The sequence below is a fragment of the Medicago sativa genome, chromosome 7, assembly GCF_051527215.1.
Source record: "Medicago sativa cultivar Bolivia chromosome 7, Bolivia_mono, whole genome shotgun sequence".
In the NCBI taxonomy this organism is placed as follows: Eukaryota; Viridiplantae; Streptophyta; class Magnoliopsida; order Fabales; family Fabaceae; genus Medicago; species Medicago sativa.
Genome location: NC_140755.1, coordinates 89,676,961 through 89,695,371, shown reverse-complemented (window position 1 = coordinate 89,695,371; position 18,411 = coordinate 89,676,961). Strand labels below are relative to the sequence as shown.

General features: G+C 34.4%; 1 protein-coding gene and 2 pseudogenes across 1 annotated transcript; all 3 read left to right on the top strand.

Annotated features, from left to right (window-relative positions):
• The first annotated feature begins 467 nt into the window (after positions 1-467).
• On the top strand, positions 468-2,249 carry LOC146910004 (uncharacterized). The gene has a single exon (XM_085729400.1). The coding sequence runs from the start codon at positions 468-470 to the stop codon at positions 2,247-2,249; it is 1,782 nt and encodes a 593-aa protein (XP_085585526.1).
• Positions 2,250-6,557: 4,308 nt separating this feature from the next.
• On the top strand, positions 6,558-8,425 carry LOC146910003 (SKP1-like protein 1A pseudogene; annotated as a pseudogene).
• A 5,114-nt stretch (positions 8,426-13,539) lies between these two features.
• On the top strand, positions 13,540-14,393 carry LOC146910002 (SKP1-like protein 1B pseudogene; annotated as a pseudogene).
• The last annotated feature ends 4,018 nt before the right edge of the window (positions 14,394-18,411 follow it).

The following is an 18,411-nucleotide window of genomic DNA, read 5'->3' as shown; positions in this document are numbered from 1 at the left end:
AACACCCACAACGTGGCTTTCGATATCCCGCCAGTTGGATACGAAAGGTTCCCGCCAGTTGAAACGGGCACTATCCGTAAGGATGACCCCACATTAATAAGAGGAACCGAATCACATCAGAATGAGATGGATCCAGAGGCCGTGTAGGTATGGGACTACATGGTTGAAGGAAGGCTTATAAGAATTGTTAGGTACTACCCATATCAACAAAATGCATCTTCTTTTCGGTAGCTCATTCCATAAGAACTCCACAGTTAAGCGTGCTTGGCTTGGAGTAGTACTAGGATGGGTGACCTACCGGGAAGTTTCCCGGTAAGCATGTGAGTGAGGACAAAGCATGCTGAAAAGACTCGTGTTGGTTTGTGGGGTTAGTCGGCAATCCTGAAAGCAGTCTGGGATGTTACATATACTTGGCACGTAAACGAAATGTCAATGGAGGAGCGTTTGGTTTTGTGTGCTATGCAAAGATGAGAGATATAGAGAAACTTTTGAAGGCTGTGAATAACGTGTGGTTTGGTGATTGGAAAGTGGTGGCGAAGGTTGCATCTTTTGACAGGTCCAACAACAAGAGGAGAGGTGATAGGGAGCGTGGTGAGGGAGAAAAAAACAGTGAGGGAGTTAAAAAATTAGAGGGAGACAAAAGTGAGGTGGGGAGAGAGAAGGAGGACGTGGGAGTGAGTTCAGATGTTGGTGGGAGGAAAGGGGTTGAGGGAGTTGTAGGGAAGGGAGGAGGGGTGGTTCCGACAGTAGGAGGAGGGGGAAGAGTGATGGAGAAGATGAAGGTTGGTAACGGTGTAGTTGGTACGAAGGTGTGTGTTGAGGAGTCTTCGAAGCTTATACCTAAATATTTCTCAAAGGCAGCAGATGTTTTATGGGCTTCAAAGTGTTTGATTGCAACAGTGTTGAATGGAGAAGCTATCCCAGTGTTGCAAAGACGGATTTTTGATGCCGGTTTCGAGAAGCTTGATATAATTCCAATGGGAGCCGACAAGGTTCTCTTGAGAACTGAGGATGATAGTGATGTCAGTGATCTTTTCTCAGAAGCTCCGGATTTTTTTGAAATTTTTTTCTTTAATCCGGTTAAATGGAAGAAAGAGGTGGTTGTCCGTGAAAGAGGTGCATGGGTGAGGATTTATGGGATCCCGTTGCAAGCGTGGAATTTGGATTTTTTCAAATTATGCGTTTATGATTGTGGTCGTTTGTTGAAAGTGGATGAACCGACGTTGGAAAAAATTCGTTTTGATTATGCACGGGTTCTTGTTTCAACCTCTTCTTTGGATTTTATTGACTCGGCTGCTAAGGTAATGGTCGATGGTGTTCTTTATGACTTTAAAATTGTGGAGGAAGGATGGTACTCGTTGGGGGAGGATGCGTGCTTATCGGATGATGAAGTGCCTAAAGAAGTCGATGAGATGGAGGAGGACAGAAACATTGAGGACTGTAATGCTACTGTTGATGTAGAAAACCTGTTGAATCATTTATCGGATGACTGGCAGAAGGAGCAGTTGGACTCTCAGGCATTGATAGATGCGATGGATAAAGAAACAACACAGGTTCATGAAGAATCAGCAGAGACAATAAGGCAGAAAGCCTCGGGTCCAGCAGCGGTTCCCCTTGTGACTCTTAAAAGCAATGATACATTACTGGACCAGCAAGCCATTAGTAGCGCACAGTTTGGTAGAAAAGGCAATGTTACAGAATTAAACAATCCAATATTGAGTGATGTGAAGCTGAAAGTGAAGCGGACTTCCTCATGTCCTCCGGGGAGAGTTCACTCTGTGACGGCGGGTCCTTGGAGCTTGGAATGGGCAAATCGTCATAAGGATGTGGTTATTGGGAATGGTTCGAATTTGGAGTCAAAGGGCAATAGTTCATCATCCAAAGGTAATCATCGAGTGTCACGTAAGAAGGGTGGTGCTTATCTTCGCCATTGTGCTGTAAAATTGAAGCGTATTGCGAGGTTATCGGACTTACTTAAAACATATAGGCGCCGTAAAGTGGCCTCACATTCTTCGAATGACAAGGTAATTTCCAATGATAGCTCTTCTGTTAATGGTTCACAGACTTCCGTTAATAATGAATGTATGAATTGGTTGGTTCTTCATGGAAGTAGTAAGGCTAAGTCAGATGATGTTAGAGGACTGGGTAAGGCGGTGGGGTTGAATTTTCAAGGGGACAAGAATAATAGTTTTGATGTGTTGTCATGTGTGGGTAGGAAAAATAATGAGGGTGGTGGGCAACCGAAGTAAGAAGGAGAGTTGGACGGTGGTGGGGTTGGTGAGGGGGTGTGAGTGGTGGTGATAAAAATTATATCTTGGAATGTGATGGGTTTGGGTGGGTTTGAGAAGAGAAGAGAGGTGAGTCAGATGGTGAAAGAAAAAAATCCGTTTATTTTGTGTTTACAAGAGTCGAAGCTGTCAGTTGTAAATGATTTGGTGTGTCAAGCAATCTGGAATGATATTAATGTTGGGTTTTCGTATCGACCTTCGGTTGGTGCATCCGGAGGTATTATTACTCTTTGGAATAGAAGTGAGGTGGAGGTGTGGACGTCTTTCAATATGGAGCACGTGTTAGGAATACAAGGCCAATTTTTGAAGTCTGGTGAGAAATTTACTCTTCTAAATGTGTATGCTCCGTGTGATTCTCATCGTCAACAAATTCTTTGGCAAAACATTTCCTCTCGGATGACGTTACTTTTGGATGAAAATGTTTGTGTGTGTGGAGATTTCAATGTGGTTCGAAGTCAGGAGGAAAGAAGAAGTGTGGGCAGCGTTGCTAATCAACTAGGTAGCGCTGCTTTCAATAATATGATTGATTCTAATTTCTTTGTCGATTTACCTCTTAGGGGGCGTCGGTTCACTTGGTATCGTGGTGACGGGAGGTCGATGAGTCGGATCGATCGTTTTTTGCTATCAGAAAAATGGTGTCTGACGTGGCCTAACTGTTTTCAATTGGCTTCGTCCAGAGGGTTGTCTGATCATTGTCCTCTTCAGCTGTGTATTGATGTTGCAAATTGGGGGCCTAAACCGGTGCGTATGTTAAAATGTTGGGACAATTTTTCTGGTTATGATTCTTTTGTTCGTGAGACTTGGAATTCTATGCAGCTAGAAGGTTGGGGTGGTTATGTGTTGAAAGAAAAACTAAAGAAGATTAAATTAGCTTTGAAGGAGTGGCATGTGACTCATTATAACAATTTACCGGCTAAAATTTGTACATTGAAAGACAAAATAGAAGCTTTGGAGGTGAAGGCCGAGTCTTCGGTGTTGGTGGAAGAGGAGATCGAATTTTTACATGGGTTCTCAGATGAATTGTTCTCGTTATCTCGGATTAATTCTAGCATTTGTTGGCAACAATCGCGGATGCTTTGGTTACGAGAAGGGGATGCGAATACAAAATTCTTTCATAAGGTTATGTCCAGTAGGAGTCGGCGGAATGCTTTACAGTTTATTCTTGTGAATGGTGTGTTGATTGAAGGGGTGGATAATGTCCGGGCAGCAGTGTTTAGTCATTTCTCTACTCATTTTCAGGCTTCTGGTGTTAACCGTCCTACAATGGAGGGATTGCACTTTAAAACTTTAAATGCTCGTGAAGGTGTCGATTTAATTAAACCTTTTTCTTTGGAGGAAGTGAAGGCCGCAGTTTGGGATTGTGACAGTTTTAAGAGTCCTGGTCCAGATGGCATCTCGTTTGGGTTTTTAATTTTTTTTTGGGATATGCTGAAGAATGATGTTATGCGTTTTTTGGTGGAGTTTCATCGGAATGGAAAGTTGACCAAAGGAATTAATAGTACATTCATCGCTCTTATTCCTAAAGTTGATAGCCCGCAACATCTTAATGATTTTAGGCCTATTTCATTGGTTGGTAGCTTGTATAAAATTTTGGCAAAGGTTCTTGCCAACAGACTTCGTTCGGTGATTGGTTCTGTTGTTTCTAACGCTCAGTCGGCTTTTATCAAAGGTCGTCAGATTCTCGATGGTATTTTGGTTGCGAATGAGGTCTTTGATGATGCCCGGAAGCGCAAAAAGGAATTGTTGATGTTCAAGGTAGACTTCGAGAAAGCCTATGATTCCATTGATTTGAAGTACTTGGAGGAAGTAACGGTGAAGATGGGCTTTCCAACTTTATGGCGGAAGTGGATTAAAGAATGTGTGGGAACGGCTACCGCTTCAGTGTTGGTTAATGGGTCACCAACTGATGAGTTTCCTTTGGGGAGGGGTTTGAGACAAGGGGATCCCCTTTCACCTTTCTTGTTTCTTTTAGCAGCGGAAGGGTTCAATGTGCTGATGGAATCTTTTTTAGATAACAATCTGTTTGGTGGGTTCAAGGTCGGTACCCGAAATCCGGTGGTAGTTTCACACCTTCAGTTTGCAGATGACACCCTAATATTATGTGAAAAATCTTGGGCGAACATTCGTGCTTTGCGGGCCATCTTAATACTTTTTGAAGAACTATCTGGTCTTAAGGTGAATTTCTCTAAAAGCCTTCTGGTAGGGATTAATGTTTATGGTTCTTGGTTGTCAGAAGCGGCATCGGTTTTGAATTGTAAGGTTGGTACTATTCCTTTTATGTATCTTGCCTATTGGTGGGAATGCAAGCCGGTTGACTTTCTGGGAGCCTCTCCTTAATCGTTTGAACTCTAGACTGGCGGGTTGGAATTCGAAACATTTGTCTCTCGGTGGTCGTTTGGTTTTACTGAAGTCTGTCCTATCGTCCCTGCCTGTTTATGCTCTTTCTTTTTTCAAAGCTCCGTCAGGTATTATTTCCTCTATTGAATCTATTTTAAATAATTTTTTTGGGGGGGGTGGGGGGGTGTAGACCACAGGAAAATTATTTGGGTTGACTGGAAATCTGTTTCTCGGTGTCCGGAGGTTGGAGGTTTGGGGGTAAGGAGAATCAAAGAATTTAATTTAGCGTTATTAGGGAAGTGGTGTTGGCGGGTGTTGTTGGAAAAAGATAGTTTGTGGTTTAGGGTGTTGGCGGCGAGGAACGGGTTAGAGGATGGCTATTTGTGTGGTGGGGGCCGTGAGGGGTCTGATTGGTGGCGGAAAATTTCATCATTGCGGTTTGAGGGGTGGTTTTCTAATAATGTTAGTCGTTCTTTAGGTGATGGTAGTGATACTCGGTTTTGGACAGATGTATGGGAGGGTGGGGTGTCTTTTCGGGATAGATTTTGTAGATTGTATGAATTGTCTATGCTGAAAGGGGAAACGGCGGCAGCCATGAGAGCTTTAGGTTGGGAGGAAGAGGGTGAGGCGTGGAGGTGGAGACGTCGGTTGTTTGTGTGGGAGGAGGAGATGTTAGGGGAACTTAGGCTTTTACTTCAAAATGTCTCTTTTCAGGTTAATAAAAAGGATATGTGGAGGTGGAAGGCGGATTCTTCTTCTTCCTATTAGGTTCGAAGTGCATACAATGTTCTTATGGATCAAGATTATGTTGTCGACGCGGTGGCAGCTTCTATTTGGCATAAAGACATCCCTTTGAAGGTAGTGCTTTTTGTGTGGCGTTTGTTTGTGATCGGCTTCCTACGAGGAGTAATCTTTTTAGGCGCAATGTTATAGATATTGATGCTCAAAGTTGTGTCGGTGGATGTGGTCTGGTTGAAACATCGACCCACTTATTTTTTCATTGTAATTTCTTTGCTTCGGTTTGGAATTTCATTCTTCAATGGCTTGGAATTACTTCGGCTTTTTGTCAGGATGTAGCACTGCATTTTGCGCAATTCAGGTCCTTGGGTGGTGTTACTCGATCGTCTCAGTCTATTTTACAGGTTATTTGGTGTGCAACTGTGTGGGAAATTTGGAAGGAAATGAACAACATAATTTTTAATGCAAAATATAGTTCTATTATTCAGGTGGTGGATAGGATTAAATTGCTAACTTATAAGTGGTTGAAGGTGAAGTATGCTACACTTCCTTTCAACTATCATGGTTGGTGGCTTAGTCCGTTCACGATATTAGGCATAGGCTAATCTTCGTTGTTTCTTTTCTGGTGTAGTATGGGGCTGTTCTAATCCTGTAAATATTGTTGTTATACTTTTTTGACTTTGGTGTTTCTTCCTTGACACATCTTGTGCTAGGAAGGCCATTGGTGTGTTAATTCATTCCATTTTAGTCTCTTCAAAAAAAAAAAAAGGGGACAAAAATGCATTTAATCAATTAACAATTATACTGTATTACATTTTTAGTTATTTTTAAATAGATTTTAAGGGATATGTGACTCACTTGTAACAAAAATAAAAAAGTTTTACTTTGTTATTTTTAAATATATTTGAAATCAATCAAATATCAATGAGTTTTGTTATTCCTATTTTTGAAGGAGTTTGTTATTTTTAGATATATCTTAAATCTTCTTTTTTGTTGAGTTTGTTATAACTTTTCGAAAGCAAAAAAAAAAAGAAAAAGAGCTTGCTATATTTTTTGACGGAATCTAAGGAAGATTTTGTTAAAAAAATATGTATCAAAAACGCCTATAAAATACGATTCAAAGTTTCTACCCGTCTTACAAATTTCTAATTGAGAAAAAAAGTTAGGGTTAGCGATTTTACACCTTTCATCATCATGTCTTCAACCACCAAGAAGATCACTCTCAAGAGTTCCGACAACGAAACCTTTCAGTGGCGGAGCCAGCCAAAAATTTTTGGGATGGCCGCTATCAAATAAACTAAAATATATACTCCCTCTACTTCTGAACACAGGATTTAAATTGAGACATTACCAAGACATGCCATAGGGTTTATACACCAGAGAGTTATATTATAGTTAAGAATATTTGAATTAATATGCAACCAGTTCCACGAAGCCACTTTCAATTCTTCAATCAATCTATCAACATAAATTTCCTTATTTTGAAAAAGCTTTCCGTTTCTTAATACACTCCACCTGTAGCAGGTAGAGGATTGGCTTGATGCCAATTGCAAAATACATAAAGAAAGCATAACCAAGTCTACGTACACAAGGAAACCAAAAAGCCACACAAAGGCACCAACATACTCACTTAAAACACCAGCAATTGCTATGCTCACCTAATACACTAAAAAACTCGAAAACCAGAGCCCCTAAAAACAGAAGAAAAAAACCCAATGACATGTTTTCTTAATTGTTTCATTCAAATATATTATTAGCCTTTCTTTTTTATTATTCAGAATTTTCTATAAGGCTCCTGACAGTACTAAATGGTAAGAATAAGCAAGCAGCAGTTCAAAACTATTATAAATCAATGTTACAATTGAGAAGCAAAATAGATTTGAATCAGCATTACACTTTGTGATTTACCTTTTCATTTTCCCCTTTTGTTTTGATTAGGGTTATAGGAAAATTAAAATTTAAAACCAAATCAAAAACCAAATTCATGAACAAACAATAGGAAATCAAAGCAGTATCATTACCAAACAAAAAACAAAAATAATTTACACTTACTCAGTTAGGGTTTATGGGAGAGATGGAGACAAATGAAGAAGAATCAGAGATCGATACAAAGAGAAGAGAAGAAGATGAGTGAGATGAGTGTGGGCTTCAAGTTTGATGGAGAGTTAGAGAAGGCGATGGTCACGGCGTGGCTGACGGTGGGAGATGGATGGAGGTAGCGTAATCGCAAGAGAGGTAGAAGATGTTATCACGTTTCAGTATAGAAAACTAAGAGTGGCATGTCTGTAATTTTTAATTAAGGTAAAGGGTATAATAGTAATTTCCAGAATATAATGGGTAGGCCGTGGCCATCCCCAGTCCTCACGCTCCGCCACTGAAACCTTTGAGGTTCCCGAGGCTGTGGCACTTGAATCGCAGACGATCAAGCACATGATTGAGGACGATTGCACTGACAACGGAATCCCAGTTCCTAACGTGACCGGTCAGATATTGGCGAAGGTGATTGAATACTATAAGAAGCATGTCGATGCCGCGAGTTCCGATGAAAAACCTTCAGAAGACGATCTTAAGAATTGGGATGCTGAATTCGTGAATGTTGATCAGGCTACGCTTTTCGATCTCATTCTTGCTGCAAACTACTTGAATATCAAGAGTCTACTGCCAGACTGTGGCGGACATGATCAAAGGGAAGACACCGGAGCAAATTCGGGAGACATTTAACACCAAGAATGATTTCACTCCAGAGGAAGAAGCAGAAATTCGTAAGGAAAACCAATGGGCATTTGAATGAATCATATTTGTGGCTGCAACGTTGAAGGATTTATTATGCTTTTATATCATTTTTTTTTTTATTTTGAAGACTTTTATGTTTGTTTTCTTTCTGTTTATCTTTAGGGTTTCTTTTTTATCTGTGCTGTTGATTGTGTTGACTATGTTCACACCATAGACGACAATGATGTTTAATGTGTTCTCTTCTAGTTTTTTTTTTGTTTTTTTTTTGTTTTTAGTTTATTTTTTGAGTGACTTTTTAATTTGACCTTCACTAAATTTTCTATTCTTTATTGAATTTCTTTATCAAACAAGTGTATTTACGATTATCAACAACTATTATTCCTTCCGTCAAAAAGAAAACATTTATTCCTCTGGAAAAAAACAACTATTGTTATAATATTGTTATATCTTCGTACTCGTGACCTTAACTGCAAGTACGAGGTTCAAACCCCAGCCACCACAAAAAAAAATATTGTTATATCTTCGACTTATACACTTATGAAGACTATTTTGATGCGTTAAGAGTTTTACTAACAAGAAATGAGTTTAAAAGTGAGTGCAATCATTCTCATCTTTTAAACTGATTTTGTCGTATGAGTTTGACTCAATCCAAATTAATATGATGAGTAATAGAATTTGAACTCAATTTATAGCATAAAGTAATATAGGATGACTAATAGGGGTTGAACTTGATTTATAGAACATTCATATGTATACTTATCCATCGTGGTGTTTTTTTTTTCCTTTTCCTTTTCCACTTGAATAAATATTCAACTATATAAACAACTCTTACATTCAAAATATTGATTTGTCATATTGTGGAAGTCTAACCTCTTGATTTTTCATGTAGTGAGAGTCTAACCAATTTCATTAGATGAGGTGATATTTTTTTGTACAAAGTACATAGTGACGTTTTACATGCACTATTACATACTCTTGCGTCAAAAAAGAGACTATACAAATTATGATTATAGAAAGGTTCGATTTCCTGCTCTATGCAGTCTTGGACTTTATATGGTTTTCTGTCAAATATTTCAGCTGCATTTGGGAATTGGCGCAGTGTTAATTTGTGTAAATGCTTAGATGAAAGACGCAGAACGGAAGCAAGGGTTAGCAAGCGTTAAACCTAAAAGATAAATAGACAGGTTGCAATCGACAAACCTATCAAATAAGGGTTTCCGGAATCCACCAGAATTGAAAGAAAAGTCTCGAATATTTTTATTGAATGAAAAAGTGTTTCTTAGGCTGCATAAGTTCTGTTTAAATACTAAAAGAAATAACAAACACATATGGGCCGAAAAATAACAAACCGAAAAAATAGAAAATTCTAGAATATGCTAAAATATTAAAAGGCGGCTTCGGGTCTTTAGACGACCTCGAATGACTAAAATAATTTGGGTCATTCCGGGGATTTCCGAAAAGGTATAATTCGGGTCATTCCGACAACGGATGCAAAATATGTACCATTCCGAGTGAAACTTTCTTGTAATGTGTACCATTATATTCTTGGGGAGCCACGTGAGGACTGGGGATGGCCACGGCCTACCCATTATATTCTGGAAATTACTATTATACCCTTTACCTTAATTAAAAATACAGACATGCCACTCTTAGTTTTCTATTCTGAAACGTGATAACATCTTCTACCTCTCTTGCGATTACGCTACCTCCATCCATCTCCCACCGTCAGCCACGCCGTGACCATCGCCTTCTCTAACTCTCCATCAAACTTGAAGCCCACACTCATCTCACTCATCTTCTTCTCTTCTCTTTGTATCGATCTCTGATTCTTCTTCATTTGTCTCCATCTCTCCCATAAACCCTAACTGAGTAAGTGTAAATTATTTTTGTTTTTTGTTTGGTAATGATACTGCTTTGATTTCCTATTGTTTGTTCATGAATTTGGTTTTTGATTTGGTTTTAAATTTCAATTTTCCTATAACCCTAATCAAAACAAAAGGGGAAAATGAAAAGGTAAATCACAAAGTGTAATGCTGATTCAAATCTATTTTGCTTCTCAATTGTAACATTGATTTATAATAGTTTTGAACTGCTTGCTTGCTTATTCTTACCATTTAGTACTGTCAGGAGCCTTATAGAAAATTCTGAATAATAAAAAAGAAAGGCTAATAATATATTTGAATGAAACAATTAAGAAAACATGTCATTGGGTTTTTTTCTTCTGTTTTTAGGCTCTAGTTTTCGAGTTTTTTAGTGTATTAGGTGAGCATAGCAATTGCTGGTGTTTTAAGTGAGTATGCTGGTGCCTTTGTGTGGCTTTTTGGTTTCCTTGTGTACCAGTAGACTTGGTTATGCTTTCTTTATGTATTTTGCAATTGGCATCAGTCCAATCCTCTACCTCCTACAGGTGGAGTGTATTAAGAAACGGAAAGCTTTTCCAAAATAAGGAAATTTATGTTGATAGATTGATTGAAGAATTGAAAGTGGCTTCGTGGAACTGGTTGCATATTAATTCAAATATTCTTAACTATAATATAACTCTCTGGTGTATAAACCCTATGGCATGTCTTGGTAATGTCTCAATTTAAATCCTGTGTTCAGAAGTAGAGGGAGTATATATTTTAGTTTATTTGATAGCGGCCATCCCAAAAAAATTTGGCTGGCTCCGCCACTGCTCCCAATCGAATATATTATGCCTCTGATTCCATCTCCAACTAATGAATGTAATGTATAGATTACAACATAATCTATACATTAATCTATACAATGTATAGATTACAAGTGTGTTGATATTTGTTTATCAAGAATCAATTATTAATTTTTTCTCCTTAGGAAAGAATCAATTAACAACTATATTATGAGTAGGGAATATGCCATACCGCCCGATAGGGGCCTATAGCCTAACCTCATGGCTGGACCTTGGGGAGTGCAAGAAGCACTACCGAACCGAACCTCTAAAAACTATGGGCCTAAAAAAAATTATAATACCCACCCCCATTGAAAGAATCACAACAATTATTTCTTTTTCGCATAAACCATTCGTTTTCCCCTTTCCTACGACGTAGGAGTGACATTCCAAACGACACCGTTACGTAAATTTCACTTTATTTTATTTTGTTTTGTTTCGTGTTTAAAAGTTCTTCTGATTCTGATTTTTTAATGAAGCTTAGCTACACAAAAAGAATCGCGTTTTGATTTTACTAGAGCCTATTTTAAAAATAGAACCGAGCCTCCTATTTCATAGGAACGGCCCTGCCTAACCTATTCTTAACAACTTGGAATCTCGAAAAAAGAAATCCAAAAACTGCTTTTAATGAGAAGATGTTTTAGTAGCTTTTCTAAAAATATCAGTTTATACGTATTCCAAAGAAAATAAAAAATCAACTTGTTTGTTTCATTAACATATTTTAGTTTTCTTAAATTACCTTTATTTTATTATTTTTTACATTGTTTTGTCGGTAACTTTTTAAATAATATTCTTTTAACAAATTTGACGGATCAATATAAGCAACCTAAGATTAATAACTATTTTAGTCTCTGATTTTGAGGTCATTGCTCCTTTAATTATGTGGAACTAGACTTTTGACCCGTGCGTCGCACGGGTTTTCTCGACTATAATAGAGACCAATAAATAATCTTTAACCCGTAAGATCATTGATATGCTAGAAAATATTTTCTTCAAAAAAAAAGCAAGCGGATAGGAAAGAAATTGGTGTGCAATGCATTTTTTTAAATGGAATTTGTTAGGTTAAATAATTGCAAACCTAATAAAGCAAATGAGCGGGAAAAAATTAGGTTAAGTTGCTGCAGACGTAACAAAATTAATAAATAAGGAGCGGGAAAAAATTAGGTTAAGTTGCTGCAGACGTAACAAAATTAATAAATAAGGATGTAAAAAAAAAGCATGAAATTAAAAAAAAAATCCAAAAAAAAGTGTAAAATTCTTGACAAAAAAAAAGTATAAAATAGAAGGATCATTGATATGGTAGAAAATATTTTCTTCAAAAAAAAAGGCAAGTGAATAGGAATGAAATTAGTGTGCAATGCATTTTTTTTAGATGGAATTTGTTAGGTTAAATAATTGCAAACCTAATAAGGCAAATGAGCGGGAAAAAAATTAGGTTACGCTGCTGCAGACGTAACAAAATTAATAAATAAGGATGTAAAAAAAAGGCATGAAATTAAAAAAAAAAGTGTAAAATTCTTGACAAAAAAAAAGGATAAAATAGAAGGATCATACGTGATCATTGATATGGTAGAAAATATTTTCTTAAAAAAAAAAGTCACGCGGATAGGAAAGAAATTGGTGTGCAATGCATTTTTTTTAGATGGAATTTGTTAGGTTAAATAATTGCAAACCTAATAAGGCAAATGAGCGGGAAAAAATTAGGTTAAACTGCTGCAGACGTAACAAAATTAATAAATAAGGATATCTGAATTTCTTGTAATAAGTATATTTTTGAAGATATTCAATTGATGAAAGTTTCGCTCATAGCATCTACATTTACTCAGTTGCAAACAGGGATGACAATGGGTACCCTATGGGTAGGGTAATACAGTGCCCTTTCCCGTACCCGCACTTTAATTATGAATCTTATGTATAGATTACATTGTAACAATCATTAATCTTAACATTTTAAAGTTACAATTTCGGCCCCCTAACAAAAAAATAACAATTTTACACCCTAACTTTATAAAACAAGGGAAAACTGCTTAGAAGACACTACGCGTGTCCGAGAACATAGGTTAAAATTGTTAATTCTGTAAAGATAAGTGGCCCAAAGAGCGTATTTATGTAAAGATTGGGGGACAAAAGAACATACTTTCCTATAGAATAGAGGGTCAAAAGATCATATTTAACGAAAGATGGAGGGCAAACTTGTTATTTTTTTAAGGCCAAAACCTTTTTAAAGGTTAAGGGGACAAAAATACATTTAATTCTTTTTTTTTTACAAGAGAGGAAAGAATCAATTAACAATTATATAGTATTACATTTTTTAATTATTATTAAATAGATTTTAAGGAATATATATGTGACTCACTTGTACCAAAAATTAAAAAGATTTACTTTGATATTTTTAAATATATTTGAAATCAATCAAATATTAATGAGGTTTTTTTTAAGGAGTTTGTTATATTATATCTTAAATCTTCTTTTTTGTTGAGTTTGTTATATATCTTTTCGAAAGCAAAAAAAAAAAAAAAAAAAAAAAAGAGCTTGCTATATTTTTTGACGGAATCTAAGGAAGATTTTGTTAAAAAATCAAATATTAATGAGTTTTTTTTTAAGGAGTTTGTTATATTATATCTTAAATCTTCTTTTTTGTTGAGTTTGCTATATATCTTTTCGAAAGCAAAAAAAAAAAAAAAAAAGAGCTTGCTATATTTTTTGACGGAATCTAAGGAAGATTTTGTTAAAAAAATATGTATCAAAAACGCCTATAAATACGATTCAAAGTTTCTACCCGTCTCACAAATTTCTAATTGAGAAAAAAAGTTAGGGTTAGCGATTTTACACCTTTTCATCGTTAAGAAAAAAGTTAGGGTTAGCGATTTTACACCTTTCATCATCATGTCTTCAACCACCAAGAAGATCACTCTCAAGAGTTCCGACAACGAAACCTTTGAGGTTCCCGAGGCTGTTGCACTTGAATCGCAGACGATCAAGCACATGATCGAGGACAATTGCACCGACAACGGAATCCCAGTTCCTAACGTGACCGGTCAGATATTGGCGAAGGTGATTGAATACTGTAAGAAGCATGTTGATGCCGCGAGTTCCGATGAAAAACCTTCAGAAGACGATCTTAAGAATTGGGATGCTGAATTCGTGAAAGTTGATCAGGCTACGCTTTTCGATCTCATTCTTGCTGCAAATTACTTGAATATCAAAAGTCTACTGGATCTTACATGCCAGACTGTGGCAGACATGATCAAAGGGAAGACACCGGAGCAAATTCGTCAGAAATTTAACATCAAGAATGATTTCACTCCAGAGGAAGAAGCAGAAATTCGTAAGGAAAACCAATGGGCTTTTGAATGAATCATATTTGTGGCTGCAACGTTGAAGGATTTATTATGTTTTTACATTTTTTTTTTGAAAGACTTTTATGTTTGTTTTCGTTCTGTTTCTCTTTCTGGTTCCTTTTTTATTTGTGCTGTTGAGTGTGTTGACTATGTTCACACCATAGACGACAATGATGTTTAATGTGTTCTCTTCTAGTTTTTAGGTTTTTTTAGTTTGTTTTTTGAGTGAATTTCTAGTTGGACCTTCACTAAATTTTCTATTTTATTGAATTTCTTTATCAAATAAGAGTATTTACAATTATCAATAACTATTATTCCTATTGTCAAAAAGAAAACATTTATTCCTCTGAAAAAATACAACTATTATTATAAGGGGAAATTATAAAAATCCCCCTCTATTTTTATAAACATCAGCAGCCTCCCCTGCCGTTAAATCTACTAAACTGTCGTTACATATTCTTTAATCTATCTATCTATCTATCTATATATCTTTGAATTAGAAACTTGCTTCATTCTAATGCTTGGATTGTGCCTATGTGGCACCTCTATAAGACAACTCCCTTATATCTTTAAAATTACTCTTATCTCTTTAAAGAATAGTAGTAAAATTAAGTTATTGTCAAATTCATGAGTTATAGAAGGTCAACAACCATAACCAAATAACATAATCAATTTATTTATATTAAAATAAGATACCTTTTTCTACTTAATAAAACATAACTTAACATGTAAAAGATGAAGAATAAAATCCATCTTAGTCCAAAATAAAGGAAAGAAATTCTTTTTTTTTTTTAAGGAAGAGATAAATTCAATTTTAAATATGATAAAGGAAAGGATTTCATGACGTCACAGCATAATCAATAAGTTAATATACAAGTTTTTTTTCTTTAGAAGTTGTTTTGAGAGGTTTACGAATTTGATACATAATGTCTTTTTTTAATATTATAGAACAGCAAAAGTATATATATTAATATTATTAACGCAAATAAATATATTGGAATTACAACCATACAACTAATAAATTGATTAGTTATACTTTTATTAATTATATCTTTAAAAACTAACTTTATCACATTATCCTTTGAACTACTATTTTTTTTTCTATTCCATAACTCATATTTCTTAACAATGACCATTCACTCACTCATTGTATAAGTTATAGTTTGTATTGATGGATTGCTATTCTCCAATTCATCATCTTTGTAAGTATAAATATGTGATTTTTTGCATAATGGTTTTGGAATAAGTTTTGGTTTTTGATTATCATCATTTTCACCAAACAACTCTTTTGTATGGTGATCTTCGTTTCTTTTGTATTGTTTACATAGATATTGACAATTCATTGATTTTTATGGTAGGATAAAGATTCAAAAATACTCTATTATATATAGTGATAAAATATTTAACCACTCTTTTTTTATTGATGTTAATTTGGTAGTCTTTATTAACTTTTTTTTCTTAATGTTGATATGACTATTTTTCATGTGAATGAGGAGAAGAGGATAAAAGGCTTCTATATTTGCTTTCGTTGCATCCTTGATGCTCTTAAAGTCTATGAAATGGCAACTCATGTAAGTGTGTATCTTCAACCATAATTTTTTTATATAAATTAAATTAAAAATTATAGAATTTGTATAGCAATTCTTATATACATTTTTTAAACATTCATCTGTAAATAGAATATTTAAAATAAACAGTTTTAAATACAACCACTAATAACATGATCTCAATATATTTAGTTTCTACTAATGAGACTATTTGTCCTATATTGACAAAGCATTGTGTGTATAAATATGTGAATTTGTGCAGTAAATTTTGGATTTTGTTCATCACCACTTCCAAGCAACTATTGGATTGTTCCTCTTCAATTTTTTATTATTGTTTTTCACAATGTTTTACTCTTCATCTCTTTATTATCCATTGATTTCTATGACATGCTTGGGAGTTAATATAAATATGTGAATTTGTGCAGTAAATTTTGGATTTTGTTCATCACCACTTCCAAGCAACTATTGGATTGTTCCTCTTCAATTTTTTATTATTGTTTTTCACAATGTTTTACTCTTCATCTCTTTATTATCCATTGATTTCTATGACATGCTTGGGAGTTAATTACTCTTAGAATGACCAAATATTTAAACCCTACATTTTTTATGGACATGATGTTTGTTAGTCTATTTTCCCGTCTTTCTTTCATGTTTCTTTTAATCCTTAATGTGTACATGTAATTTTTTTTATGTGAATTAGGAAAAGAGGATAAAGGAGGCTTCTATTTTCATTTTTGTTTCATCATTGTTTCTCAAGAAGTTTATGAAAAATGGTTGTTCATCGTCACTTTCTCCAAGCAACTATTGAATGATACCTCTTCGATTTTGTATTAATAGTTTTTTCTTCTTCTGTTTTTTACGCTTCATCTCTTGGCTACATTCATTGGTTTCTATGACATGATAGAGACTCAAGCTACTTTAAGATTGACCAAATGGTTTAACCCTACTTTTTTCATAGATATAATTTTTCATGAATTTATATCAGGTATGTAAATATCTATAGCAAAAAATATGTATCGCTAAACTTGAGTCATTCTTGAGCAAATAAAGTTCCACATCCTTCTTAATCTATCTATCTATCTACTATATCTAAACTTGATTAAAAGAAAATCTCATATTCTCATTCTCTATCTAAACATTTCTATCATCTCTACTAATAATTAAAAATCTCAAATAATGTCTAATAATCAAGTAAATGTACGTTAAAAAGTACTTAATGGGAAATTAATACTTAAGGGGAAATTACAAAACTTCTTACATTTCTTACTTCGCTGTATAATAGTAACCTTTTTAATTGCAGTTTTTATTTCATGTGAGTTCAGTTTTAAATTTTAATGTCAAAATATTTTCATACAAAATTCCAAATAAATAAATGAATTGATTATAGTTCTATGTGGATGATTTAATGTCCACAACTGGAACAATTCCAACATAAGGTTTAGAAAACCAAAGATATATACAATCATCATATTTATAAAGTTTAACCGAAATTGTATAGCTTTAGATTCTTCATGTATATATTGTGTCTCCAGCAAGATAAATATGTTGGCTCTCTTTCTTAATGTAAAAAAAGCATCATAAAATCCTATTAAAATTCCTTAATTAATCGGTGTCAGAATTTTACTCACCTTAACTAAATAACAAATTTCTATTGTATTAGACATTTCAAAGACAAGCAAAAATATGAAAAATATAACTCTTCAATTTCTCTGAGTTAGGAAGATTTGGGGGAGGTCAATTTGTTTATCCGTGGAAATAGTCCTCCTCCATTAGAAGACTAAGATATATAGCATCTCCTTTTAAGTATCTCTTTGTTATTTTCTATAGCATTAGTTTTTATTATCTTTAAAACAAAATTACTTTTATCATTTTGTTCTTACATCTATATTATGAAGATTATATCGTACAACATATCTCCTACCTCAAAGGGTGTTCAAAAACTAATATTAAGCACTATTGAAGAATCCATTATTAAGAATATTTGAAAACTCATCAGGAAGATTATGTCAAATAGAATATCTCCTATCTTAAAAAAGTTTTCATTGGAATTAAGTTAATTGTGACAACAATGAACTAAGTCCAAGAAATTATATTTTGGAAATCACATTGTTTGGAATATTTAGGAAATTGTGTTTTGTGTCATTTAAGTGTTTTTCGCAGAGAAGATAAGTTTTCTTTAGGTTATAGGACAATAGAAAGTTTTACACATATTTTAAGTTTTTTTTTTTTAATAAATTTCACATGTGGATAAAGAAACACTTTCCCCACTATGAATTTGATTTTTTTTCACATGTATCCATATGACACCGACAATTTTAATTAAAGTAAATACATTTTATGTTTTAAATATTTAATATACTTTTTATTTATTAAATAAAAGAATTGACTTTGTATTTTTCTTTTAAACCAAAATTAAGCGTAATTAAATAAAAATTTATAATAGAGTGGATTATATCAAGATTTTACTTTTTTAATTAATTGTATAAATGTTGTTAATTTTTTTTTATTATTAAGGTTAAATCTATATAGATTTTTTAGTATAACGTGTGGTTGTACAATTTAATTTAAAAACATTTCTTCGATTTAATAAATAAATAATATTCAAGATTTTTAATAATCTTTGATAAGATCAAACAATAGACACATTGTGCGAAAAAATAAACACATTTGGATGAAACCCGTGCAACGCACGGGTTAAATACCTAGTATCTTTTTAATTTTATAGAATAGTTTTCAGAGAA

Excerpts from the sequence above, each read along its gene's own strand:
- LOC146910004 (XM_085729400.1), top strand. The coding sequence starts at position 468 with ATGAGAGATATAGAGAAACTTTTGAAGGCTGTGAATAACGTGTGGTTT.